Raw genomic sequence first — 26,243 nt, 5'->3', positions numbered from 1 at the left:
TTAGCCCCAAACAAGCTTCTTCAAGGAATACTCAAACTGTTCCAGGTAGCCGGTACTCTTCTTCGCGTCCACAAGGCTGATTATATCCTTTTCCTCTACTTTCAGTGTCCTGTCTTCATCCCTGCCGCCCTTCTTCATCTCATTGGCGATCCTCACAATCTCATCGCATACCGATTTGACAACCTCGCCTTCATTGTCAGGGTTGTCGCCAGGGGATGACGGAACGCTGCTTCTCGGTGGAAGCGCTTTGAACGCTAGGAAGCGGCCCGCAGTATCCTGCTTCTGGTCTTTCTTGGCGTCGTCTTTGCGTTGCTCATCGCTGGCGGCTCCGGAATCTAGAGCCCTTGTATTGCGCCGTACTAGCTCGCCCTTGGTATCGGCTCGATATCGTATGATGAGACCAACGTTCTTGTCTGTGTCGGTGTGTCGTTGCGCCAGTGTGGACGTAACGTACACACCTCGCATGAGGCCTTGCACGTTCTCCAAGGCGATGCGCTCGAACTCGCGTACTTTCTCTGTTCCCCAGTCGAGACGGCAGAAGTACAAGGCCTTTTCTGTTAGTAGAAGGACTGCTTCTTCAAATGTAGCAGTCTTGACCTGGTTAACAGCAGTGGGTACGCTCAACGTCCAGCCATGTACCAGGTCTTCGTCGCGATCCTCAATCACGATGCCAGCAGAACGTTCAATGGCCTGCTGCCGCACTTTGCGTACATCGATAAAGTAATCTGAGCTCTTCATGTCGGCTTCGAATTCCGCGAAGATGGTATCCGTAGCGCGACCGAGAAGGTAGTCGATGACTGCCTGAGCAAAGTAGTCGTTCACGATGTTGTTGTAATATCTCGTGAGTGTCAGTCCGAAATCGGTAAGCGCACCAGTTATCTGCCGCTTCCGGGTACGCGTAAAGTCGCCCTTTAGCGCAGCAGTGCCAGCATACTGCCGAGATATGGCATCGCCATTGTCAGCCCAGAGTGTGTTGAACCACGATGTACTGGGGTCGTTCTGGAGATCGATGCTGTAACTGCCCATTGACAGTTGTGCTTCAAGAGCGGTCCTAGCGCACGCAGATTGAACAACGTTGGTGCGGTCCAGACAGTCCATGCAGTTTGTACGCAAGACGCCTGACTGCTTCTGCTGTACTTGATTTCCTAAGATCTCCACCCATCCAGAAGATTTCATGAAAGGTTCGATTGAATCCATCAGCTTCGAGACGTTTTCAAAGCGCATACCGCGGCACACGTTGTGGAAGTCGAACCATTCGAAACCCAGCTGCTTGCCTTTCCCGTCCATCCCGCCATTCTCATTGAGCGACTTCGCATGCTGTTCATAAAGCTCACCAATCTTCGCCTCAGTACCGTGTTTGTCTATGAGCGAGTCACAGTATATTTCGCCATAGCGTGAAGATAGATCGGCAAAGTGCTTCTTGAAAGCGCGAGCGTTAGTCTCAAACGATCCCCAAGTAGAGACTTGTGGTTTAAGGCTGTAGGGCGATTGAGAGAAGAACAGGGGAATTGAGCCTCGAATCTGTGTGAAAGAGAAAATCTTGTCTTGCGTCGTGCTAAAAGCCGGGTTGGATAGGATCTGTTCCGTCTCGACGCTATTCGCGGTACAGCCCTCGTCATCTGTGCCCCGTCGCAGGTAACGAAGCCCAGCTCGCTTGATAGAACGTCGCGAGATGAGCGTCAACAGGAAGTCTTTGCCGTCCACGAGAGAGGCATCGGGATCAGATGCTTCGCCACTGGCTTCCGTATTGGACTGTGAGTCCTCTTTCTGCTTTTCATGCCAGGACTGGAGCTGGATGTCATCTGGGGTGGCACTCGGGTCGACTACAAGACTGTTCGACTGGCCATCAGCTGTCTTGATCGTGAAAGGTCGTTGACCAACGAAGCCTTGCATTACGGGGAGCACAAAAGCATGCTGGCCCGCTTCAATGAAAGGTGCGATGATGTGCTGATTCCAGAAGAACTAGATACTGGTGAGCAATCGTCCGTTACATGGGCAAGGTGTAAACTGACCAAAGGATCGAATTGTTTAAACAGGGCGACACTAGAACTTGCTTGCTGCTGGCCAATACCGTGTGAGATGTCATAGTCGTATGAGAAGAAGAAGTTGCCTGATGAAAAGTACATTTTGGTGGTCTGCAGAATCTTTGGTAAGAGTGCTACAGTGGCTGCGTCCTTCTCGCCGCCCAGGGCCTTGGGAATAGCTTCTGGGCTGACTGGTTCCGAAATGTCCTTGTCATCTGTAGGGATGGCATCTGGCTTAGACTCGCTCTTGGGTTGTTCTTCTTCCTTGGGCACTCCCGAGTCAACGTTCTGCGGCACGTTCTTTGCCGCCAGGTTCTCTTCTGAGCTCAGCCCTTGCAGACGCCTGTTGTCAGCACTCCAACCCTTGCGCGAGAACCACTTGTTAGCGAATCTTCCATATACACCTTTTCTTTGTATAACGTCTTCGGCCACACTTGTCTTGCGCTGCGCACTGCCTTTTTGTCCGGTGACCGAATCCTTGACCTCGCTTGGTGTGGACGATGAGTCCTCTACAAGCGAGTCGGTCACACTGGGCGCGCCATCCTCACTATCGCTATCGCTATCGTCGTCTTCCAGGCCAGGCGCCCGGTTGCGGCGCTTCAGATGGTCACGCGTGGCTGCGATGGCCTTGTCGGCGTCGGCTTGCGAGGAGAGGGGGATGAGGGCGACATCGGTGATTTTGTAGATGGGCTTGCCGCGTACAAGCGCCACCTGTTCGCGGTCGGATATGGATATCAGGAAGTACGAAGTAGCCACTTTGAGTAGTCCTTAGAGTAGCGTCAGCTTGTGCCGCAATGCGCCAATGATTGCGCGCGTACCGATAATGCCATGCGCTTCCACAGACACGGGCGCCGTATCTTCTTCGCGCCTGTCTTTCAACAGGGGGTCGACATTGCCCTTGTAGTCGACCTTGATGGCCTGCTGCGTCGCGGGCGGATGGTTGCGGGGCGGGGACGGCTGGAGGATGAGACCGTCGACGGCGGCGAAGATGAGCAGCTTGCGCACAAGGGAGGGCATCTTGTCGGCGGCGCTATGCGCGTTCAGGGCTGAGTGATTCGACAGAGTGCGACATCAGGTCGCTTCTAGGCGCGTTGAGACGTCTGGTGGGTTGAGCCGCCATGACGTCGTGTCGCGCCGCGCTAATCTCAAGATTTGTTACCCCACGCGTCCTCCGACATGCTCAATTACCCCCTTTTTGCCCTGCGTCCTAAGTACTGGCATTGTACCAAAGGAATTTTCGCGAGGACAGAAGTGCCAACCAACCACATCTACCCAGACTTCGTCTCAAGCAGTCAGGCTTACCATCCTCATGGTTGCTTAGTAGGTTGAGTCTTACGAAACCTGCATACTCTTTCAAAGGCCGTGCAAAGTCGAGTCGTACTGGCGCAGGTCTCGACTCACTGCTGAGAAGATATTGTAAAATCCGTCTTCATTGCTTCCAGACTACGAGCACGTCCTCGAGTGTTCGAAACGGTCACAAGCATTTTCAACACCATTAACTAGGCTGCAAAAGAGAAGCCAGTCGAGTGCAGATTGGAATATCACGGCTTTAACCAACATGTAATACACGGCTTTCGTAGGTTTTGGGGTACCTCTGGCACAGGTTTAGTTCCTCGCTCAGGAAAAGCGGTGCAGGTCAGAATTGGATGCCACAAGTGAACCGGCGAAGGCATACTGGGGTGCACAACATCGATACGATCAACACTTGGAAATTGCGTACAACCTATGAGGACACCGATCATGGTATGCTCTGGCAACTCCTACCTGTTCTTCGTGAGTCATGCTATTCAGCGTCACACCTTCGCGTCCACCATGCATGGGATCTGGCTCGGTGTTCTAAACGGAAAGCGCCTCTCGGATTTATGCGTTAAGTGCAGCCTGCGATGTAGTCATCCATACACTCAGTCCTCAGATCTGATCATGCAGCGATTTACTATTCGCGCGTTCGTATATACGATTGACATGAGTAAGTCTTCATACATAGCATGTCTTTGTGGGGCGTTAGCATTACTTCATCAGGCCGCGCGAATCGGAGTTAGACAACTAACTCCGGATCGGGCCGGAGCTCCTTCTCGATCTACGGGGTTTCTGATGTTACAATTACCTATTTGGTCTATAGCAAGTTCCAGACCGTACTCTATTCGTCGTGGATTATGCTTGGTGGACATCCGTAAGACCCGTTCATGTTGTGCTGAATCGCTGGCAAGATATAAATTCGCCCGCCTTCCACTCCAGCTTGAGTATCACAAAATCCATCTCCTCTACTTCAGTCGAAAATCTGCATATCATCCGTTACCACAATCTAATCGATTCAAAATAATTATGTCCTCGAACCCAGACAAGGAGGTCGTGCTCGTAACAGGTACCAGCCCTCCGGACGTTTACCAAGCTCGTCATACTGATAGCCTCTGTAGGAGCAACCAACGGTATCGGTCTAGACACCGTCATTTATATTGCCTCTGCATCTCCAAAGTACCATGTCATAATCGGCGCGCGCAACATGTCGAAAGGCGAAACAGTCTTGAAAGATGTGCAAGCCAAAGCAGGCATCCAAGGCACACTCTCCCTGGTGCAACTCGACGCCAATGACGACGATTCTATCAAAGCTGCTGCCAAGAAGATCGAGGAGGACTTCAGCAAGCTCGATGTGCTTATCAACAACGCTGGTATATGTCCCGAAAGAGACGGCACATGGCCAGACCGAGAGCAGATGCGCACCACGTTCGAAACCAACGTCTTTGGCCCTACCATCCTCACAGAAGCTCTCATTCCCGCAATGAAGCGCTCATCCAATCCGCGCATCATCAACGTGTCCTCTACTATGGGTAGCATCACTTTGATCTCCGATCACAGCTCTCCCTACGCCCAGGTTAAATACCCCGGATATCGCATGACTAAAGCTGCGCTCAACATGTTGACGGCATACCAGTACGTCCAGCTCAAGCCAGATGGCTTCAAGGTCTGGACGTACTGCCCAGGCTATGTGGTGACGGATATAGGAGACGACAAAGAGCAAAGGAAGGAACAAGGCCTTGAGAGTTCAGAGACAAGTGCGCTAGGACTGTTACAGATTGTGCAAGGCGAGAGAGATGCTGATGTAGGAGGGTTTGTCGGCAGATATGGACAGAAGTATGGTTGGTAGTGACTGTTAGCTTCTTGTGCGGTGGTAATCCAAAGCACAAATACTACATTGATGATTTTCCAGGGAAATGGTTTTCGCGCATTTTAGCACGCTATGAGATCTTCCGGGGCCTTCAATGTTGTTGATGGTTAAGGTGGTCCTTCCGTTACAGGCGACCTGCCCCGCTTTTCCCCTGGCAGCTCCTGTCACCGCGTCATCGCTTCGTGCAACGAACTACTGCAACGCGTCTTTATTCCATCAGAAGCGCGCACGAACGCGAAGTGACGCACGTGCGGATTTACGGTCCTACAGAATCTGTACCTTCTACATTGAGAAATTTCCGAGCCGGTGCACTGAACCCACGTGGTGCGATGAACCAATCGCGGGACCCGATGAGCGCACGCGACGAGCTAACGCCAACGCGACGCATGGCGGGAACGACTTCAACAACTGAGCTTTAGTGCATGCCGTTGCGCACTGAACAGCATGGGTGCGATGGCGTATAAAGGTCGGGCCTTGTTGCTCGCGCTCTTTTTGTTTGCTTTGTGCGTCTTCACCTTGACCGCAGACTTCAATTCAGAAGGAAAGAGCAACATGTTGGGATCATTGGTAAGGATAACTCCTGGCATGCGAGAACGAACGGATGCTAATGGTATCAGGCTTCTGCGAGCGTAATGCTCTTCGCTCGTATGTTGTCTTCTTGCGCGGAGGTGCCCAAGCTGACAATACATAGAAAGCGCACTGGCATCCAAGTCTGACATCCGTTTCAACCATATTCAAGTCATCGGAACGCACAACTCCTACCATCGTGAAGTCTCACTCGCCGAGCGACCAGTCTTTGAGAAATACGTACCGTCTCCAGAAGACTACTACTACTCGCACGCAGAGCTCGACAATCAATTGGAGTACCAGTCCGTGCGCTCTTTCGAGCTCGACTTACATTCGGATGAAAAGGGCGGCCTGTACTATCCCCCTGTCATATGGACGCTCTCAAACTTGACAAACGCCACCACTCCTTACAATGGTGACATTCTGAAGAAGCCAGGTATCAAGGTGTTCCACGTCACGGACTTCGACCCCGATTCTGTCTGCCACACCTTCATCGACTGTCTCAAGCAGTTGAAGAGTTGGTCAGATGCACATCCAAGACACGTCCCTATCACTATTGATCTCGAGCTCAAGACCGATGCGCCGGCATGTTCATTAGGCGGTGTCTGCCCTGGCGAAGCGACAAACTGGACCCTCCCTCACCTCTTGAACGTCGACGCGGAGATCCTCTCTGTATTTCCTAAGAAGCAACTCATTCGCCCTGATGACGTGCGCAAGAGTGGTCTTACCCTCGAGCAGTCCATCTTGCAACAAGGCTGGCCGAAGCTAAAGGATGTTCGCGGCCGCCTTCTGTTTTTCTTCGATAACGACCCAAAACCCAGTGACCCGAACTCGCCTCGCGAGCTCTACAAAACCGGCGCCCCCTCGCTACAAAACCGCACTGTCTTCACCAATGCGCTCGAAGGATCTTCCGATGCTGCATTCATCAAATACAATGAGCCGCGCGGCAACGGCACAGCAGAGATCCGGCGTCTTGTCAAGAAGGGCTACTTGATCCGAACACGTGCTGATATACCCATCGATACCATCTTGAACCGCACCACAGAGATGAGGGACTTAGCTTTCGAGAGTGGTGCGCAGATTGTCAGTACCGATTTCCCAGCTTGGGGCATGAGCAGTCGATGGGGTTGGGACTATGTCGCCAGGCTTCCCGGAGGATTGGCTGCGAGATGCAATCCTCTTATCGCACCGGAAGGCTGCAAGGACAAAGATCTGGAGTAGATGACGAGAGAATAGAAATGATCCATATCACGCCGCGATCAATATCATCATTTTACTACAACCTGTGACGCAACTTGAAGTGAATGAACATCGGTCTCTTCCAGCACACATCTCAGTACAATGAAGGATGCGTCATATCGCTTGCGCCCGAAATTAGCGACAGGTGAAGGCGGTGTATAGCAGGTGAAGATGAGCGTATAAATATCTCGGTAAATTCACGACTAGGCAGGGTGGCAGGTTCGAGCAAACACGTGGCCCGTGCGCTCCTTAGCCCGCCCGCACCTGCCCGCAGTCTTAAGTAGTCTGCCCTCCCTCTCCTCTCTCTCTCCACCACCATTTACTGACTCCGATTCTCAACTTGCGAATTTCGCGGACTGTACACCAAGCCCTTTCTTGCTCCGCGTTCGCGCGCATCATATCAAATTGAACTACACCTGCTCTCCTTTTTGCAACATGCGCAACACTTCTGCTTCAGCATCTCGACTGCACAGTAGCAATACCTGTGGTATGGCGACTTCCCGTACTCAGGCATTGCGATCTGCCGTAGGGTTACTCAAGCTGTTCTGTTCTGTATCTTGGAACAAGGAGGGTAGCCACCTCATCCTTCCTTCCTCATGCGGCATTCTTCACAAGGTTTTCTTTTCGGTTTCGCGTTCGTGCGGACCTCTTCTACATCTTTCGCTGATTCGGCGGCTACCTACCTACAACCTTGTATGGCCTTCGGGCTGATCCTCATGGCATCCGAGACAACGCCTTTCACCAACCTAGAGATTGGTGTCCCGCTTGTCCACTCCCTGCGCCGAAAGCCGTGCTTAGCATGCTGCTTACCGGCCAGTCGACCTCTTGCCGCTGGTTCTGAGGAGCCTATATCAGTACTTTGCTGGGAGTACTGACGAAATTATCAGTACGGACAAAGCCGTACGGCAGTACTGATAAGTCGACCTCCAGTCGGCGCCTCATGTGATAGGAACGGGCGGATGCGCGATGAAGTGTATGACCGAGCGTGTCCCCCGTTCCTCGAAAAAGTTCATTGGTTTCGTTGCAATTCTGCTAAATCATCTTTTCGTTTGCTTTTGCGGCATGCTGCTGGGCTGAAGAAGGGATACGAGTTTTTGGGGTGCAACTCTGGAGTCAAGCTAGAAGATAGCAAACCAGATGTCTTTATCCGGCAAAAACGTGAACTTCATTCTATTCTTTCGTCTTCGAGACCACCACTGCCAACGCTTTTTCTGTTACTTACTGCTTCGACTTTGACCTATATATCCTATAATCCGAGGCAGGCCTCCATAATGACCGAGCTTCAGAAAGCAATTCTCGTCAATGTCTTGTTCGTGACTCTAGTCCTATAGTACACGCCTTTCAAGCCACTACCATCTGATCCTGGGGTTCTCAAAGTCCAAGTTCTAAGTTGATGATCACGTCAAGAGCCCGCTCATTCCACCGCCAGTGGCTGGGTAGAGATGCGGTGGAGGGGTGACTTTCACTGCTTCACTTTCACCAGTACACACTCATTCACCGCAACATGTCACTTTCCTTTCTGGGTCTCGAGCGATCCGCAACGGGCAATGCGGCAATTCATAGCCCGTCGCAGTCACCCGCGCGTACTCCCTTCCGAACACTCCACCCCGCGATACTAATCATCAGCACGCGACGCCCCTAAAAAGCGGAGCTATCTACGTTTCAGCGAGCATGATTTCTGAATCTCCTACCTACCCGGATGAGCGCCCTACTGTTGCAGACTCTAGTGAGCACGCCAACGCCCAGCGACTCGAGAAGCGGAAGGTTCTACATGATCGCGGCCCAGGCGAGCCTCCTCCCCCCAAACGCTTGCGCCCGACTCTTGATACGACCCGACTACGATCTCGCAAGAAAGTGTTCTGGGCTCTACCCGAAGAGTTGATGGAGTTGATCTGCCAATATGTAAGGCTGGGGCAAGCCTCGTATGAGTTCAATCTGACACTTTACAGCTCTCCCAGCACAACTTTTATGACCTCCTACTACTCTCGACTCGATCCGGTTACAAAAGCGCGACTAGAAAACTACAGCGCATTTTTGTCAAGTATGCTGAGCTGTGTATGTCGAAAAAGAGCGCGCAGTGCCTGAACAACACCTCCTCGCTACTCACGCATCCATATAACTTCCGCGCCATCACCTTCGACGTACCTCTACGATATGAGTTGTTTATGGCTACCGTGCTCCCGAACTTCAAGCACACCCCAGTCAGGGCGATAATGTTTAGGCCCAACAGCATGGTGGTTGAGTCTGTCCTAAACCAGATGCTGTTGACTTATCAGCATCTACCAAAGGCAGAACTTCTCATGATACCAAGTCACGACTTTGGCGACCTGACTCGAATCCAAGGTACACACGGCTTCATGCGGCGCCTATGGACATTCATAGATCCACGAAACAAGGACCAGCGCAACTGGATCAGATCTCACAACGCCTCGGTCACGCGTAATACACTAATTGGACCACATGTACGGGCGCCCCCAGGAAAGTATCTACCTGGTAATGCACCTCCGCAGATCCGAGAGCTTACCGGTCACTTCGGCATGTGCATACGACTCCTTCGAATCGCACCCAGCACGCGCTTCGATGACCTCAAAGACCGACCACTCGACTTGATATGCGCCCCATATGCACCGGCGGATATCGTTCGTGGGATGATCGACAGTAAGCGGCAATACCGCGTCCATTCAGTATCAATCATCAACGACAACCACAAGGACAACACGCTGATGGACGATATACTGACGCGACTCTTCAAGCATATGCCCAATGGCATCATTCTGGAAGAACTTCGAGTGGCCGAAGTCAATCTCCTTCTCAAGACGGGTTACATTGCACAACATGCCTATCTAGTCAACAAGATCGGTCTCTTACGCCTGTACAACTGCCCAGGATTAAGCCAATTCACAAGCGTCGATGCCTTCAGAAACTCTGATCTACACACGTTTATCTACCTACGGGATTACCCAAAGCTGAACCCAGAAATACGGGATGGAGTCTTTCGCAATGTGACAAGAAATTGCAGCAAATTGGAGCACTTCTGCTTCCACGCGCGAAGAGACATTTCGGACGAGCAAGTCAAAACCGCGCTCAGCGCTCCTGATTCCAATGGCCAAACAAAGCCTGTATCGCGGAAAGAGCGAAAGAAGGCACGACAAAGCGAGGTGTATGGCATCGGGCACCTACTGCGCAAGTTGCCTCCGATTTTGAAGACACTTTCCCTGCGCATTGGAGAGAGGTCAGAAGTTCCTGACCAGGAACTACAACTTCTGGGTCAGTACTTCCCAGATCTAAGACACGTCGGCATTCCTTGCCCAGTGCTCTGGGATGCGATTGAAGTAGGTCACTTGAGTGACGATATGTGGAGAGATGTTGGCGAACAAGCAACAATTCTCTCCACTATCTATGGACTCGAATACCTACATTTGTTTGTCGCAAACCTGGGAACAGAGCCTAGGATGGGCACCAAGGCCATCAGCACGGCACTCCAGCGTGTTGCGTACGAAGTCCTCGCTATCGTCTCAAGTGAGTGCAGAGGACTCAAGTACCTCTCTATCACGGTAAGGGACTTCATCGAGCACGCTGGAGGGAAGTCGGAGCCTGTGGCTGTGCACCTGAAGGTCAACAGGGATGACTCAAAGCAGTCGGAGCTTGTGTGGGCGAAGGAGCTGGGCGTCGACATGGAGCTGTATGGTGACACAAAGGAGTGTACATACGAGGGCATCGTGGATACGAAGACGGCGCGGTGGGCGAGGCCGAAGTACTGAAGGTCATGTAAGCGGCAGTTGGATGTTTGTCGTAATAGTTATAACCCTCGAAGCGACATGTATTCGCCAAGAAGATGTATGCCATCACAGTGGAGTCGTCGTAATGACACGTATCCGTCAGCTCAGCACGGAGATTATAAATTGTCGACACATCTTCCATTAGTTCTATTCACTTCACCCCCACTATCACAGCTTCGTTCATCACACACACACCCCTCCTCATCCCACTACCGAAAAGACCAAGAACCATCAAACAAATACACACCTGGTATCAAGCGCAAAAGACACGTGTATATTCCCCATGGAAAACAAAGAAAGACACACACTCCATCCATATGCATGAAGACCAGTATTGACAAGGAAAGTAAGAAACACAACAGCGTGATTACAAAGTGAAAAATTGTATGTGGGTAAAGTGGAAGTGGTATCGCAGAGGCCTTCTTGAAATACCGCCCGTGTAAATCCCATGAACAAACGCCACGCTTGCTCGCAGTATGAAAACGCAAAATCGATGGTGGTGACAATATGCAGTGCGCAACAGAGGCAGTAGCGGCGTGTTGTGAGTTGCTGTGTTGCGCTTGCCGTTTCGGTCCATGTCCCTCTCTTCTCTTTCCTTACTCGTGGCCTAGTACCTCAGCTTACCCAGTAAACTGAAGCAGTAAGCACACTCCCTCTCACTCTTCATTTGCACCATGAAGACCCTCGCTCTTGCGCCCAAGACACCACCCGTCTTGCCGACGCCGCCGACCTGACCGTCCTCATTCAAGTGGTCTTCCCATACGCTGACAGCAATACCACTGCGTGCGACGCGCTCGAAGCACGTCTCGGACAAAGTGACGTCAAGTAGTATTTCGCCGTGTTTCTTGCCTGTAAGGAGAATGCGTCGCTCCTGGGTATGATCTCTGGTACCAGGTGCGCGCTGCCGTGGGTTCGTAGGCGAGGATGGCACGCTTGGGTTGGGTGAGGGCAGCATTATTGTTAAGCGTGCGCTGCCCATGTCGCGCCATTTCTTGAGTGACTCTCGCTCATAAAGCCTGCACTTGGTGTTCGTAATCCCAGCTGGTGCACCGGGCGCCTGTACAATATCGCCGGTAGGTGTAGATGCGCCTGAGCCGCGTGGGGAGTTGGAACCGCTGTCAAATGAGGAGCCAGTACTGCGAGATCCGAGTGTTGAGTTGCGGATGCTAAAGACGCCACTCTTGCCAAACGAGAATCGGCCTAGTGCAGAGCGGAGAGCTGAGTTCATGGTCCCAACAGAGGACTCAGTCGCGGCGGAGATAGATGCAGCGCGCGTGCTTGACTTGCGGTAGCTGCTTCTCCTACCTAGCGTACCTCCGAGCCAGCCAGAAGACTCAGCGCTTGTCCTAGCCGCGTTCTGACGGTCCATCGCCTCGGCCCAGCTCGATTGTCCGTAGGGGCCGCGCGCGTTCTGAAGCGCGATGTAGGTGGGGTTGTTGATACGAGACTGGTTGATCATGGCGTATAGTTGGGCGCACTCCGCTGCATTGCGACTTCTCAACATAATGTTGTTGCCAGCTTTGATGCGCGACTCTGCGGTGGGTGGGGAGCGAATGGAGATATCAATGGCCGTTGATTTGCGCAACGGCACCAGAGGGGTAAGCTCAACCGCAATAAGGGGAGCACCTCCCTCGGGAGTGATGATCTCGTCGCCGTCGGCCAGGAAAGGCTTCGAGTGGTTGATTGTGATCTCGAAGACCTCGATCTTACCTGGCGTAACGACGATGCTACATTCGTCTGGATGCAAACTGTCCCATCGGCCAGCATCGGACCAAGCGAAGATGGATGCGATGGTCTTGGAGGCTTTGCCGGAACCCTGCGGAACTGCTCTGTATGGAGTGTTCGACGCGGATTGTGATGGGGTGATAGTGCCATTGGGGAGTGTGTAGATTGATGCAGGAGGTGAGACTTTGGGAAACTTCTTGGTCTCCTCCTCTACCTTCTCAACCTTCTCTGATGAAGTGGGACGACTGAACTCCCTACCAGTGGTGTATGAGCGTCCATGATACCCGCGTGGCCCAAGGTATCCGATCGGCATAAGTGGCATGGGAACGTCGTCATCTAACTCGTCTTCTGACGACTCCGAGGTGAGGCTTTCTTCATCTTCATCGTCCACCTCATCCTCAGAAGCAGTGTCCTCCTCGCTCTCGCTTGACTCCTCCGTGCAGGTAGATGGCTCATATTCATGCTTCAAGGGTGACGATGACCGGCGTTTGTTCTTGAAACCGGGTAACGTAGGAGTGAATACTGGTGTTTTACTTCCCTTGAGTGTCACAGGGGTTGCTGGACTGGGCGATCGATGCGGCGGTGTTGGAGGCGGCTCTTCGACCTCTGCTTTGGGCTCTACGATATCATCGACAACTATGTCGTGTTTCTTTCCTTGCAGCTTCGACGGCGCGGAGGCTGAGACTTCCCGGAGATTGTCATCGTCATCTTCTTGATCCTGCGTTGGGGTAGAGGGCCGGCTTGATTTCCTTTGTCTTGGGATGCTCGGTAATTCTAGCGAGGGGACGGATGAGACTCGTCTGTGTGCCTGTGGACGTTGCGGCGAGGGAGGCGAGCCGGGTGGTGAGATCTCGGAATCCATGGTGGTAGTATTGTTGTCTTCATCGGAGCTGTACGATTCTTCAGAGTCGTCGGAATCACCGACTTGCGAAGATGGCATCCAAACACTGTAACTCTTTTGGGGTCGCTTCTTAGTGGATTTCCGGCGTGGCTTGGACTCTGATACTGGCGTCTGAATTTTCTCTGGCTCTACCGGATCTTCGAGAGTGATCTGACGGGACGGCCGTGCTGAATGTGGAGAAAGGGTAGGGTTCTTAGACAGCCTCTTCGCCCTTGTCCGCTTCAGACTAGAAGGCGATCCAGTGCCCTCATTTCGCACCGCCTCATCAAGACCACGGGGTGTTCGATCAGGATCATTGAGCAGTTGGTATGCCGTCTGCATGGGATCTGTGGGTGTGTGGGGTTCTGAGTCGTCTATTTTGCCAAAGACAAAGTCATCGTGACTGGGCGGAGTTACAGGCGAGATGGTGCGGGATTGGTTGCGCCTATCGGGTGTGTCATAGTGCCATACTTTTGATACTTCAGTATGTTGCTCCCCAATAGGTATGTCAATTTCATGTGGGCTTGGTGTCCTGCTCTTCTGTGGGGGTGTCGATTCAGTTGCAGCTGAAAGTAGAGACGAGGATCCTTGGCTGCTTGTCGGCCTGTGTGTGGTGGGTGTGGCCTGGTTCTTCCTGACTTCAGAGATTTGAGGTGGGATGGGGTTGAGACCGAGCATCTGCACCCACTCAAAGCCAGCTTGCTCATCATCGGATATCAAAGACATGATCTCGCTCCACTCTGATCCATCGTTTTGTTTTCCACGGATCATGACAATTATTTCACCCTTTAGGTCGCCATTCCGTGCTGATGCATTGCTGAGGTGAACAGGCGGGAGGAGCAACCATCGCCCTGTAGGATCGACTTCGCAGAAGAGGAGGTCGCCTCCGACTCCGGTACCTGGCGCGTTGTCGCGGAGCAAGATCTCAACGCGACAACTCATTTCTTGACCACTCGAATGGAACAGATGTAGGTCGAAGTGGTCTCTAGCTCGCACGCAGCGCGTGGAATCAACCCGGACGCCGGCAAGAGGGGCGAGACTTCGGGGATCGCGTGCGCGAGTGGGATCAACGCTAGCCGCGGCTTCGTCTTCGAGGCGGGCTTGTTCGTCGTTCGACCGCTTGCGTGCTGTCGTAACTAGGTCTTGGAAAATCTTCGAGATTTGCTCGACGCGCTCGGAAGGTTTCACATGATTAATGCCCTTGATCAATGTCAGTATTTGTCGCAGCATGGACAAGTCAGTTCAACGTACCTTCAAACTCTTCGACAGATACTTGAGTCGAACCAGAGGGCGTTTGAGCATATAGGCGACGTCGACACGCTCGCCATCGCTGTTGACTACATATCCCTCAGCGTTTCGCGGCATCCCTTCGTCCCATGGGGCACCGTCATCTGGCCCATTGACGACCTTTGCGGGCTTGAACGGGTCGTCATCTGCCGGCGCAAGACTGATTACGACGTCTTGGAAGCCGAGGCGCCACGCAGCAATGTAGTCAGAGTACACTCGTTGTGCACTCTGAGCCCAGGAAACAAGTGCATCGGAGTCCTCCCTGGGGACGCGCTTGTGCAGGTTCTTAAGTCGCTCTAAGCAGACACCCATGTCGACGATTGGCTTAGTAACTTCACTAGGATCGGACTTGGAGGAGCGAGAGAATAAGCCAGCAGCGATAGCGGACTCGGACTTGGAGAGAACGCAGCTAAGAAGGACAGGGATGACACCATCTACCAGTGTGCGGAGCTCTCTCATATACTTGGCTTCATCAGACGAGAGCTCTTTCATGATGTCGTCGACAGTGGCAGTGGCAAGGCGGCTCCTGTTGGTACGGATACTTCTGGCAGAGACGATGCTCTTCGAGCTTGCCTTGGGCATGGAAAGCACTGAGATAAGATCCTCATGTCTGGCAAGCTTCCTCCGCCGGGTACTCTGGCGACTGATAATGGTCGAAGTTTCCGGGTTCAAGTACGAGCCTACTTCTGATGCAGGTGCTCCGGGACCAGTGCCTGCTTCCTCGGAGATGGTTGTGATCGTGTCAGAAGCTGGTACCTGCGAGGATCGCGCTGACTGCGAAGCGATGGTTGAAAGGCGCTTGCCAGTCGAAGGGAACATACGCGGTCCGAGAAGTTGTCGCGGTCGCAGAGGCTTAGGCATGGCGTCAAGTACAGGCGCATCAGCAAAAGAAGAAGGGGCGGACGAAGCAGTGTCCAAGTCGGTGATATCATCCTTGGGTATGTCGTCTATCGACGTGGTCTCGCGGAGAGGAGAGGACATGGATCGGCCTTTGGTGGGAGAATACTGGCCGCGCTTTGCACCGCGGCGCTTTAGCGAGGGCGTTGGAGTGACGGACACTTCACTTTCCTGGTCTTGAGTTGTCGTCTCTGTCGTAGTATCCGAGACGACAGTAGATGGGGTCTCGTCGACATCCTGGGTATTGATGGTCATCTCGCGGCTCGACCGTCTTCTGCGCCGTCTGCTACCGCTACCACTGCTACGGCGGCTCTCGGCAGGCTCGTCCCTTGTCGCATCAGTGGACGCGCTGACGTCTGATTTTTCGGCCTTGTAGGGTAAATCGACAGACGAGACTGACTCTTTCGATTTTCTCCTCCTTGGTGACCTCTTGCGTGGTTCATCTTGTGTCGTCCTGGTGGAGGTAGTGACCTCTGAGGCAGTGACTTCGGAAGCATCGATGGTAGCGGGCAGGTCGAGGGAGGATACGGATTCTTTGGACTTCCGCCTGCGGCGCGAGCGCGTCTTCTTGACTGGGATCTCTTGTGTGGCATCGGTGGATACTGTGATGTCTGATTTGCCGGCCTTGGAGGCGGATTCTGGGCTCGACACAGAGTCCTTGGACTTGCGCCTGCGTCGGGGTTTCGACTCTGCCAGAGGGTCGGGTGTGCTGCTGAGCCAGGCTTCTAAGCGGCTTCCCGTGGCCTTGGTGGGAGTGGTCGTCTCTGGGGCTGCTGGGATGATCAAGGGTGTTGCAGCTTCTTCCTGGGTCCTTGGGTAGGACCTGCGACTCTTCTTCCGCGAAGGCTTTGGCGCGGGCTTGGTGCTCTCGTCCTCTGTGCGAGCACCGTTGCTTCTTGGTCGACGCCGGCGCCGTCTCTCTCGCAACTCGTCGTCCCGAGGTGACGTGATGCGGCTCTCGTTGAGCGATGGGGCAGAGCTCTCTGCGTACTCGACTGTGACCATATTGTGGGGGTCGTCGCTCTGTACTGAGCCCGAGCGGCGTCCTGGGGGCCGAGTCCATGGCGTGAAGGGCATAAGATCCTCTGCCGACATGGATGCGCGGGGTGATGTGCGCGCGCGCCGTCTGCTACGCCGCATCCTCACCATCTCCGTCTTCTCTTTCTCGGGCTGGGGCGAAGTAGGATCGGATGGCGTCTCATCGCTCTTGGCGGTCTTTCCACTTCCAGCCCCACTGCTCGCCGGGCGTTGTTCGTTCTCTGAGCTCGACGGTTTCGATGGTCTACGTGGCTTCGGCGGGGCTTTCTTCTGTCCTGTGCTCTTACCTATGTACTCCGCGAGGGGCAGGAGAGGGTTTGACTGGGGCGTAACGGGGGCTATGGGCTTGAGCTCAGGGCTTGCGGGCTTCTTGGGGATGATCCTCGAGGGGCGCACCCAGGCGTTGGGGATCGTCTTTGGCTGTGGGCGGCCGGCGGCTTCTTTGGGTGGTGACATTTTGGCGCGCCAGTGCGAGTCGCTGATGACGCGCTTCTTAGGCGCTGTTGCCGTGAGCAGGTCCTCGTCGAGTTCATTGTGGGGGACAGGGGTCTTCTTCGCGCTGCCCGGGCGCTCTGGGCTGGCGCCGACCGACTTTCCGCGCTCATGTGTGGGTTTCCAGTTGGGCTTGTCGTCGTGGGGTTTCGACTTGGGCGTGGTCGCGGGCTTGGGCGAGGCGGCGGGCTTGGTGGAGGCCTCTGGGGCGGATGCGCCGGCGCCTTCCTTGCTCGCGGCGTCGGGGTCGACCTCCTGCTGCCAGCGCTTTATCTTGTCGCGCACGTTGGCGGGCTTGTTGATGCCAATGGCCTTGGCAAAGTCCTTGCCGTCCATGGCTGCTTGTTTGTCCGTCGCGCCCATCTTCTTGCCCGGCGTGCCATTTCTCTGCTGTCCAGCCGTGTTGTCGGGGTCACTGGGCCGGGGGGAAGCGGGCATCGAGTCCCAGTGTCATTGGAGCTGCGGGCAGACGTCACGGGGACGGGGCGGCTTGCGACGGGCGGGTGTGAGTGTTATGGTGTTTTGCGTGGGCGTGGCTGACGGGCCGTTTCCAGAGCTACGCCGGAGCTGCCTCTGTGCGGGCGGCTGCGCGATTAACAATTTCGACAGCGAGCGTATAGGTGAGTGTGGTGAAAGCTGTCACCCCATAAGAGGGGAACGTTGAATGTAGCGCAGGGCGAGCGAACTGCTAGAGGGACGGTGTGATGTTTGATGACCCAATAATGGCTGCGGCCCGCCAGTAAAACCGGACTGGCCAAGTCTGCCCGCACGTTCCAGTGTCGCCGACAAGCAATACGATAAGCCCATGAGCTTGTGCGAGATCAGCATAAACTTGCCATGCAGCGTCGGCATCTAGACACGCTCGAGTCCGAGTCCTTCCAGCCTCTTGTTTACACGGCGGCTGAGACATTCCCAGGTTGCTATCTCGCAGCCCAGTCACGTTGGGCTATCCCGCGGGAACATCCATGAGAGACAGGCTCGCCTACGGACCAGTGCACCACGTCGACCCACGATTCGATCAACAAACCCATGCTGCAGCTTTGCTGGCATTACTGGCATTACGACTACATCGAAGATGCGCGCAACAAAGTGCGATGATATGCTCCGCGGCCTGTGATCTGACCCCGCCATCTTATTCAACAGACATCCTTGTTGGTACGATGCATGGAAAACAGCAACAACAGGTTTTGTATTTGCCCGCTGCCGAATGCTCGGGAGCTATCGTACCACTCAGTGCGCTTGTTGCGGAGATTTTAATGTGGGATTGTCTCATGGTTTATTTTAGCCTCCTATTTCTGCTTGTTCGTTCTGACCGCGGACGGCCGCCTTGCCCAGGTGGTAAACGCCAAGACAACGTGTCTACCATACCACCTCTCAACCTTGTAGGGCCAATCTTTCGACCTCCAAACTTGCCCTCACAAAGGCCAACGACCCCAGAGGACTGTTGTAGACAATCGGCTGTCCCACATAGTACTGTCGCATAGTATTAGCACTGGCACTCACTACTGCTTTATACCATCACTCACCTCATAGCTAGCCGTCGAGTTCAGACTGCATACCCCAACCGTGCCGTTCCAGCCTAGCGTCCCGTTCCCATTATGGACGACAAATGTATCGGTGATATACTCGTACGCTTTCTTCGCCACATCCACATACGCGCTTTGGCCGCCGCTGTATGAAGCGGTGCCATTCCATGCTGCATCCGTGGATAGAGCCCCCAATCTTACACCCTTGAGCAAAGAGTACACAAACATACTGCTCGCACTACTCTCCAAGTAGTTGCCTTCGTCGCCAGGTCGATCCATTAACTGCCACCACGCCCCGGTCTTTCCATCTGCGGCTGCCACGATAGCGGGCATGAGTTGTTGGAACCGAGATCCGATGTACTGGCGTGCGTGGCTTGCATTCGCGGGGAGCAATTCGAGCGTATCGATGAGTGCCATACAGTACCATCCCAGACTGCGTCCCCACACGTGCGGGCTGGCGCCTGTAGCGCTGTTGGCCCAGACTGCTGTGTGGCTGGCATCGTAACCGTGTACTAGGAGACCGGTTTCTTGCGAGTAGCAGCGCTGCCATAGCAGATCGAGTTGGAAGACCATGTCTTCTAGCGTATCTTCAGTCATGGCAGAGTTACCAACATCGTTTGTGTATGCGGCGAGGAACGGAGTCAGACTAAACATGCCATCCAGGTAACTCCAGTACGGGTAAACATAGTACCATAACCCGCCTTGGTCATTTCTAGGCTGCAAATCCACACTCTTTCTCAATGCTTCGAATGCTGTTTTGTACTTTTCATCCCCGGTTTCCTGCCATAATCGTAGTAGACCGTTTCCGCTGCTCAGACGGTCCAATGGGTATTTCGTGTCACGCGTTGCGTTGGAGACGACAGGTACCACAGAGTCGGCGCTCTTAGTAATGTAGGCCTTAAGTGCTGGGGCCAAGGAACTGTTTGCATGAGTGGAGAGGATCTCGTGGAACGTCTTCTGCGTAAATCCAGCCTGCAATAGGGCAGAGGAGTCGGTCTGGCTGATCAGGATACCCTGGCTCCGGGAGATGATCGACTGGGCCATCTGAATGGAGATGGGAGGAGACGCATGATTTACGGCGTTGGGAAGAGCTGTCGCCGATAGGGCAAAAAGACACCAGTGTGCGAGGGAAGTAGTCGACAGATACATGGTTGTTTGTGTCGAGAGTTCTAGCCCACGTTAAGATGCCGGGAACTTCTCCAAGTGCTTATGTACTGCTCGGCCTGTTTGTGATGAGCGGCAAGGATCGAGCTTACGACGCGAAAAATGCCGACAATAGGGTTTACACTAACATGGGTGATCGGCAATCCCGGCGTTACTTGCTAAGTTTCCGGGAACATACGTTGTAAAGGAGTTCTGAAGCTGCATCTACTTGCCATAATCTTCTATTAGCATTATCCGAGTCTATCGATCTAGGGCGTCCTGTCCAAGCCACGCCTTCAAAACTAGGGTATCAAGTACCGTGTCTGTATCCAAAATGCTTTTTCAACCCATCCCAACAATCAAACCGTAAAAATGATGTCCTTGGCCAAGTCACTCCTCCACTCCAGCGGTATTGGTGTCCTCCTCAGAGGCACTGCTTGTATGCGTCTGATGCATGGAACATCCTTCTAGTTGCGCTTCTTGCCGATCTTCTCAACGAGCTTCGCCGCGTCGTTGACAGCCGCAAACGCGCTCCAAGTGGCCATGACACTCTGGTACATGAGGTATCCTGGGATCACGATCCAGAAAGCGTTCATCAGGACAAAGTATCCCCAGTAGTAGAACTGCTCAGGACGCGAGTACGACAGGTTGAGGATGTAGTGGTCGAAAAGCGAGGTAGCATAGTACAGTACGTCGCCGTAGAACTGGCCGAGCGAGACGATGAGTTGGGCCGAGTAGCGGAGCGGGTGGTCGATGGCGATGAGGTAGGCGCAGAGGAAGGAACCGGGGCCCCAGAATACCTGTGAGAATGTTGATTAGTTGCTGTCCGTCTTCGAGAGAAGCCCAAACAAGACGTATACGTACAGCGGTGACGGTCTCCATGCACAAAACGAAGGCGTCCTGGGTCAGGTAACGCGAGTCGCTGAGCGCGTACTCCTTCCACAGCTGGCCAAAGAGGTCGTTCAGTCCGCCCATATTCCTAAAGTTGTAGGCGAAGTAGCCCTCGAAGAACGAGTGGATGCAGCCGCACAGCACAAACCACATGATGGTGGAGAGGTCGCCGGTGCTGGCATTGGGGCGCAGGCGCTTGACCATCACGTACGTGACACTGAAGATGGCGACGCAGCCGGCAGCGAACATGAGCAGCAGGTCCAGCGTGCCCAGCTCGTTGGCCAGATAGCCCACAATCTCCTTCTCAATGGGGTAGTAAGGGTGCTGGCCCGGGGGCAGCGAGAAGTTGCCGGCTGCCATAGCGAAGGATGCGAATATCGAATTAGACAAAAAAATGTAATGCAAGTGGTGCAGAGGTAGAGAAGGGAAAGGAGTACAAGAGCGAGTGCGGTGTCTATGGGCGGGCTACTAGCAATGGGGGCACGGCGTGCGTCGTGGTGCCAGATGGCAGGCCGAGTGGGAAAATATTCCGGGGCAGGAGACGCCATCCAATTGGGACTGCGCTTGCGGCGCGCCCTGGCTGTCAGCGGCAGGGATAAGAAGCGCGACCGCGACTCCCCGTCGTGTCAGATGTCAGCAACTAGAGTCAGGCCGAACACGTAGACATGTGACCATTCTGAAGTGCTCCGTCGGCTGTACCGATGCCTTCGTAGTCGTTGTTTGAGGCTGTTCGTGGCTCTTCGAGACGGAGCCCTTATCGCATTCTCCCGGTACGCCAGGTACGGTACGCTCATTTCCCTAGCGCAAAGAGGCGTCCTGCCGTCTCGGATAGGCACTCCAGCCTGCACCATGCGCGCTCGAGCTCTCGTCTCTGGATAACAAGACCTTTCAAAGCAGAGGCTGTCCGTTGCGATAAGTCGCGTTGAAGCCGGAAGTGGCGCGAAAGAGCAGCAAAGATGAACATGGCTAAGCGCACGTATGCCCCAAGGTGCGTAAGGCGAGTAATGAGTAGGAGGTTCGGTAGAACGTACAGCGACAGGCGTTGCTTTAGCCTAGCTTTATCTGCTCGCGCATCCACGGCGCTGCGAAAGCGAGTTGACCACCTGGGCAGCCCTGGAGGTGTCGACGTCCCCGGGTCCCTACCCCTCAAGCTAGTCCCAATCTAGTATACCTCGGCTCCTACCCGCGCGTCCTCTATGTCCGCGATATCACAGCGTCACTCCTCAACTGTCGCATACATCACAATGTCGCAAGGAGGCTCATCTGCAGACAAAGATTGGCGGTCCGTATCGAGGCGGAAGAAAGCAGAACAGAACGAGCGCATACCAAAAGAATGGAAGTTGAATGTCTTACCAGGAGCCGACGTAAAGAGCTACATCGATATACCACGCAAGTCAGGGCTATTGACAGAAGAGGAGCTGGAGATCACCGGACGATATGATGCTGTGGCACTGGCCGAAGCAATCAGAGGGAAGAAACTCAAATGCGTCGATGTGACACGGGCTTTCTGTAAAGTAAGCCGTCCCAAATTGGAGCAGACCTCTTGGTAGCGGCTGATGAACTAACATTATGGCAGAGAGCAGCAATTGCCCACCAAGTCACCAATTGCCTCACAGAAATCTTCTTTGATGACGCGCTGAAGAGAGCCCAGGAGCTTGACGCCCATCTGGCATCAGGAAAAGCACCCCTTGGGCCACTCCACGGCGTTCCCATCTCACTGAAAGACACCTTCAGGGTCCGAGGTCATGATGCATCGATCGGGCTTGCAGCTCTCTGCTTCAAACCGGCACAAGAGAACTCGATCCTAGTCGATTGCTTACTCAACGCCGGTGCAGTTCTCTATTGCAAGACCAACGTACCTCAAACGCTCATGGCACTCGACTCCCACAACAACGTCTTCGGGCGAACTATTAATCCGCTCAACACTGCTGTGACCGCTGGTGGAAGCTCAGGTGGAGAGGGCGCTCTCATCGCGATGCGCGGCTCAATCTTGGGTGTAGGCACAGATGTGGGCGGCAGCATCAGGATCCCGGCCATGTGCGATGGTATGTTCGGTATTAAGCCCAGCTGGGAACGTATTCCCTATGCGGGTCAAGAGGGCGGCATGCTTCCTGGAGCAACAAAAGTTGGTATCCCAGCGAGTGCAGGGCCGCTCGCACACACCATGCGCGACATCGAACTCTTCTTCAGCGCAGTCGCATCCCAGCAGCCGTGGAATATGGATCCAGATGTCATACCATCGCCATGGAGTTCTCTATCAACTACGCGAAAGAAGCTACGGATCGGCATCGTCCGGCGAGATGGAGTCATTGAACCACATCCACCAATCTCCAGCATCTTAGATGAAGTCAAAGCTAAACTGCAAAAGTCTGGTATCGAGACAGTGGACATGGACATCACCCCTCTCTTTTCTCAATGTCAATCCCTCGCCAATGCGCTATTCGGTGTTGAAGGTGGCAACGCCATGTTTGACTTACTGGAATCATTCAACGAGCCACTTTCGCCATGGCTATCCACTCGACTCAAGCGCAAGAAGCCGATGGACCTTCCCAAAGTACAGCAATTACATGGCAAGCGCGAGAAGCTGCGAAAGGAGTTTTTGAGTATCTGGAAAGATGCGCATGGCGAGATCGATGCCTTGATCTGTCCAGTCGCGCCACACCCTGTACCGCCCATTGACCGGTACAACGGCGTCAGCTACACGAGTTCGTTTGTACTATTAGACTACCCTGCCGGTACTGTACCAGTAAGGTCGTTTGAAGAGGCGGATATGAAGGGCGAGATGGCGAGCACGGAGCCATTGGGAAGTTGGGACAAAGCAAACAGGGAGCTTTGTAAGTATTACTATTTTCCTCGACTCGTTGGAAATACCGAAGCGCTCACATACTAACACGAAATGCAGGGACCAACACTGATCGTTCGGTCTACCTTGGCACGCCGCTTTGTGTACAAGTCGTCGCACCCAGATTACAAGAAGAGAAGCTGGTGCAGGCCATGTGTGCCATCGACGACGCTTTGAAGGGCTCAAACACTCTCAGCGCGAAGCTGTAGACCAAGGGTCAAAATGCCTGTACGGTGCACTGTCCACCATATATCCCTCTGTACCTCCATCCTTTGAGTCGTTCTCATCAGCTGGCGGCAGCTCAAGTCCCGTCTTCTTTCTCACCATCTCGTCCCAGTCGCCTCGTACAAAGTGACCAAATGCTTCCATGTTCCTTCCTAGCTTTTTCTCGGAGATGCGTTCGAGCTTGTTGGTGTACGATAGTACCCGGAAATGGCAGGTGTCGCGGGTATACGTCGCTGTGCGAAAGGCCACGGTGAAGTATTTGACGTGAGTCAATATCCACTCGTTCAGTAACATCTCCAGAGCGCAGCGTGCTATGTCTTCGACTGGGGGTGGCAGCTCGCCGTCTTCATCAGGCTCGGTCGGCGGGCATGATAGGTGGAGATACTGGAGGAGTAGTAGGTCTCGTAGAACACCAAGATCCGATATCTCTTGACGGAACTGGTCGGGTGTAATGTCCTCGGTCAAGGCGGGGAATGGGATACCAAGGCTGGTGAGGTTGTTACATTGGGTAGCGATGAAAACGAGGTCTTTTGTGTGAAGTCGAAGGCTTGGGTCAGCTCCGAGATGTAGAGATGTCAATGAATGACCAATACTGGGGAGGATGGTGGCCAGGGGAAAGTGGCAGTAATCGGGCTGGTCAATCTTGCTAATGCTGCCTTCCCAGAAGCTTGGTGTGATGGTACTCTCGATGATCGGATTGGCCTTGTCGTAGATCAGGCACAGGGTCTGCAAATCGCTGCAAGACTCTATGATGGTGCACAATGCCGTCTCTTCCTCCTGCTCGATCTCACGTTCCGACTCTTTGAAGATGAGAGATGTAAGGTCGACTGATGCGCTATGGCATTGATTCAAGAAGCTGCTGACCCCTGCGCAGTCGCGAATCTTGAGTGACGTCATGGCTTTGGCGAGGAAGTGTTTCTTGACGTCGATTTGCGCAAGATCGACGTGTGTGCCGCTGAGCTCCTCGAGACATTTCAGTCTGGTTCGCCAGCCAATACCCCTGATGATCTGGATCAACGGTACTGGGTCTCCATCGCGGCCGTTATCGATGACAATCGAAAGAATCTTGTTGCCTTTGCATTCTTTCAACAACCTCCTGCAATAATGAGCAGGGGCGTCGCGATTGACCAGGATTTCCACCTCTTTGCCATTTTCTTTCCGCATCCTGAACAGCATTACCGGACTTCCAGTTGTCTCGATAAGCTTTGGTATTCGGACCAATGGATCAAACTCACTCGAGTCCTTGGAGTCGCCTGCAGCTGCCTCATTGTGGAGTTCAATGTCCTCCAACTCCTCATTGTTTTTGGGATGAAAGAAATCCCATTTCTGGAGAAGATGGGGCAATGATCCCCAAAAGAGATTCCCACGCGACTTCTCACCATCGTACCATGTTGGTATACATATGGTATCGAGATTAGGAAGATACCGCTGCAGAAGCCTTAGACAGAGGGCTTCAGTCTGCGCAGTGACACGGCTCTCATTGGTGAAAGCGAGTGTGCGAAGCTCCGGTTTCGTCCCAGGAGTATCCAGTAGAGTGTTGAGGTTCTTCATGATTCTCAACGACCTTCGGCCTGCTTCAGGCGTAACGTGCACAAGTAGATCCCGGAACTTCGCGAGGCTTCCAGCTGACAAGCCTTCGAAACGATGCGCTGTGGCAGAATCTATGCGTAGATATGGCTTTTTATGGAGATATTCCTCAAAAAGGGCAACCTCGTCATCCCATCTATTGCGGAGTGCCACGCGAAGCCGACGGGAGATGGCGTATTGGGGCAACTATAGCAGCATACGTTAGCACATCATTACACAGAAAGAGTAGCAATGCCGTATCCTGATACACTTCAAGGATTATGACCTGCTCACAAGATCGCCGGCAAGATCGATGTAGTCGTCCAGGTGTATTGAGGCACAGCGATGGGAGATATGTATTACTTACGTAGTCGCAAACCATGCGTCGCAACTCCGGAGGGAGCGACTCCCAGAAGTACTTCTCCGCCTCGCTCACATCAGGTTGTGTAGTGGTTGCCATGCTGAGTGATTGTATGCTGCAATCGATACTGTGGTATAGTAGTAAAGAGGTAGAGATTGTACGGCGAGATTGGGGTGTGAATTGAATCGATCAGCTCCAGCTTCAAGAAGTTGACCGCCAAGGCCGACTTGCAAGCCAGAAACTCGTAGTGAGCGTGCATAATTGCGTCTTTGGTGAAAGTGAAAGTGAGAATCTGCAACGTTGACAGCGCAAGTGGGAGAAGAGACGCGATCGGCCGCGCCATTCCACGGTGAATTGCCTATTTTGTCAAGTGACTCAGAAATTCTCTATCTCTCGACCTCAAACAGGCTTCTACTCTAGTCAAGTCACTAAGACTTCAGTCACTCTCAGTGAAGGGCAGGGCTGGGTAACTACGCACGGACTGACCGCCAGCTAGCGTTGCGCTGGCTCTATATAAATCCGCCCTCCCCTCCTTCTCTCCCTTTCTCAACACCGAGATTTCGCAGCTCACTCAACTCAACTACAACAAGGCCTCTTT

At 53.5% G+C, this 26,243-nt stretch overlaps 8 protein-coding genes across 8 annotated transcripts; 3 read left to right on the top strand and 5 right to left on the bottom strand.

Moving 5' to 3' along the window:
* J4E83_002185 (uncharacterized protein) lies at nucleotides 1–3,041 on the bottom strand (the record flags this gene model as incomplete). The annotated part of the gene is made up of 3 exons (XM_049329135.1): nucleotides 1–1,962; nucleotides 2,013–2,791; nucleotides 2,843–3,041. The coding sequence occupies 3 exons, from the start codon at nucleotides 3,039–3,041 to the stop codon at nucleotides 1–3; spliced, it is 2,940 nt and encodes a 979-aa protein (XP_049192107.1).
* Nucleotides 3,042–4,346: 1,305 nt separating this feature from the next.
* On the top strand, nucleotides 4,347–6,975 carry J4E83_002184 (uncharacterized protein; the record flags this gene model as incomplete). The annotated part of the gene is made up of 5 exons (XM_049329134.1): nucleotides 4,347–4,386; nucleotides 4,439–5,153; nucleotides 5,607–5,754; nucleotides 5,805–5,832; nucleotides 5,879–6,975. 5 exons carry the CDS (start codon nucleotides 4,347–4,349, stop codon nucleotides 6,973–6,975), a joined length of 2,028 nt encoding a protein of 675 aa, XP_049192106.1.
* Nucleotides 6,976–8,664: 1,689 nt separating this feature from the next.
* J4E83_002183 (uncharacterized protein) lies at nucleotides 8,665–10,754 on the top strand (the record flags this gene model as incomplete). The annotated part of the gene is made up of 2 exons (XM_049329133.1): nucleotides 8,665–8,895; nucleotides 8,943–10,754. The coding sequence occupies 2 exons, from the start codon at nucleotides 8,665–8,667 to the stop codon at nucleotides 10,752–10,754; spliced, it is 2,043 nt and encodes a 680-aa protein (XP_049192105.1).
* A 625-nt stretch (nucleotides 10,755–11,379) lies between these two features.
* On the bottom strand, nucleotides 11,380–17,529 carry J4E83_002182 (uncharacterized protein; the record flags this gene model as incomplete). Its single annotated transcript, XM_049329132.1, has 2 exons — nucleotides 11,380–14,577; nucleotides 14,629–17,529. 2 exons carry the CDS (start codon nucleotides 17,527–17,529, stop codon nucleotides 11,380–11,382), a joined length of 6,099 nt encoding a protein of 2,032 aa, XP_049192104.1.
* A 936-nt stretch (nucleotides 17,530–18,465) lies between these two features.
* J4E83_002181 (uncharacterized protein) lies at nucleotides 18,466–19,766 on the bottom strand (the record flags this gene model as incomplete). The annotated part of the gene is made up of 2 exons (XM_049329131.1): nucleotides 18,466–18,564; nucleotides 18,618–19,766. The coding sequence occupies 2 exons, from the start codon at nucleotides 19,764–19,766 to the stop codon at nucleotides 18,466–18,468; spliced, it is 1,248 nt and encodes a 415-aa protein (XP_049192103.1).
* Nucleotides 19,767–20,227: 461 nt separating this feature from the next.
* Nucleotides 20,228–21,011, bottom strand: J4E83_002180 (uncharacterized protein; the record flags this gene model as incomplete). The annotated part of the gene is made up of 2 exons (XM_049329130.1): nucleotides 20,228–20,560; nucleotides 20,625–21,011. The coding sequence occupies 2 exons, from the start codon at nucleotides 21,009–21,011 to the stop codon at nucleotides 20,228–20,230; spliced, it is 720 nt and encodes a 239-aa protein (XP_049192102.1).
* An 884-nt stretch (nucleotides 21,012–21,895) lies between these two features.
* Nucleotides 21,896–23,702, top strand: J4E83_002179 (uncharacterized protein; the record flags this gene model as incomplete). Its single annotated transcript, XM_049329129.1, has 3 exons — nucleotides 21,896–22,165; nucleotides 22,228–23,485; nucleotides 23,554–23,702. The coding sequence occupies 3 exons, from the start codon at nucleotides 21,896–21,898 to the stop codon at nucleotides 23,700–23,702; spliced, it is 1,677 nt and encodes a 558-aa protein (XP_049192101.1).
* An 8-nt stretch (nucleotides 23,703–23,710) lies between these two features.
* J4E83_002178 (uncharacterized protein) lies at nucleotides 23,711–25,744 on the bottom strand (the record flags this gene model as incomplete). The annotated part of the gene is made up of 3 exons (XM_049329128.1): nucleotides 23,711–23,731; nucleotides 23,818–25,491; nucleotides 25,652–25,744. 3 exons carry the CDS (start codon nucleotides 25,742–25,744, stop codon nucleotides 23,711–23,713), a joined length of 1,788 nt encoding a protein of 595 aa, XP_049192100.1.
* Nucleotides 25,745–26,243: the final 499 nt, after the last annotated feature.

This window comes from Alternaria metachromatica (genome assembly GCF_023757995.1).
Source record: "Alternaria metachromatica strain BMP 0045 chromosome Unknown scaffold_3, whole genome shotgun sequence".
Lineage (NCBI taxonomy): Eukaryota > Fungi > Ascomycota > Dothideomycetes > Pleosporales > Pleosporaceae > Alternaria > Alternaria metachromatica.
The sequence above is the reverse complement of the archived record's forward strand: the minus strand, read 5'-3'. Positions and strand labels throughout refer to the sequence as shown.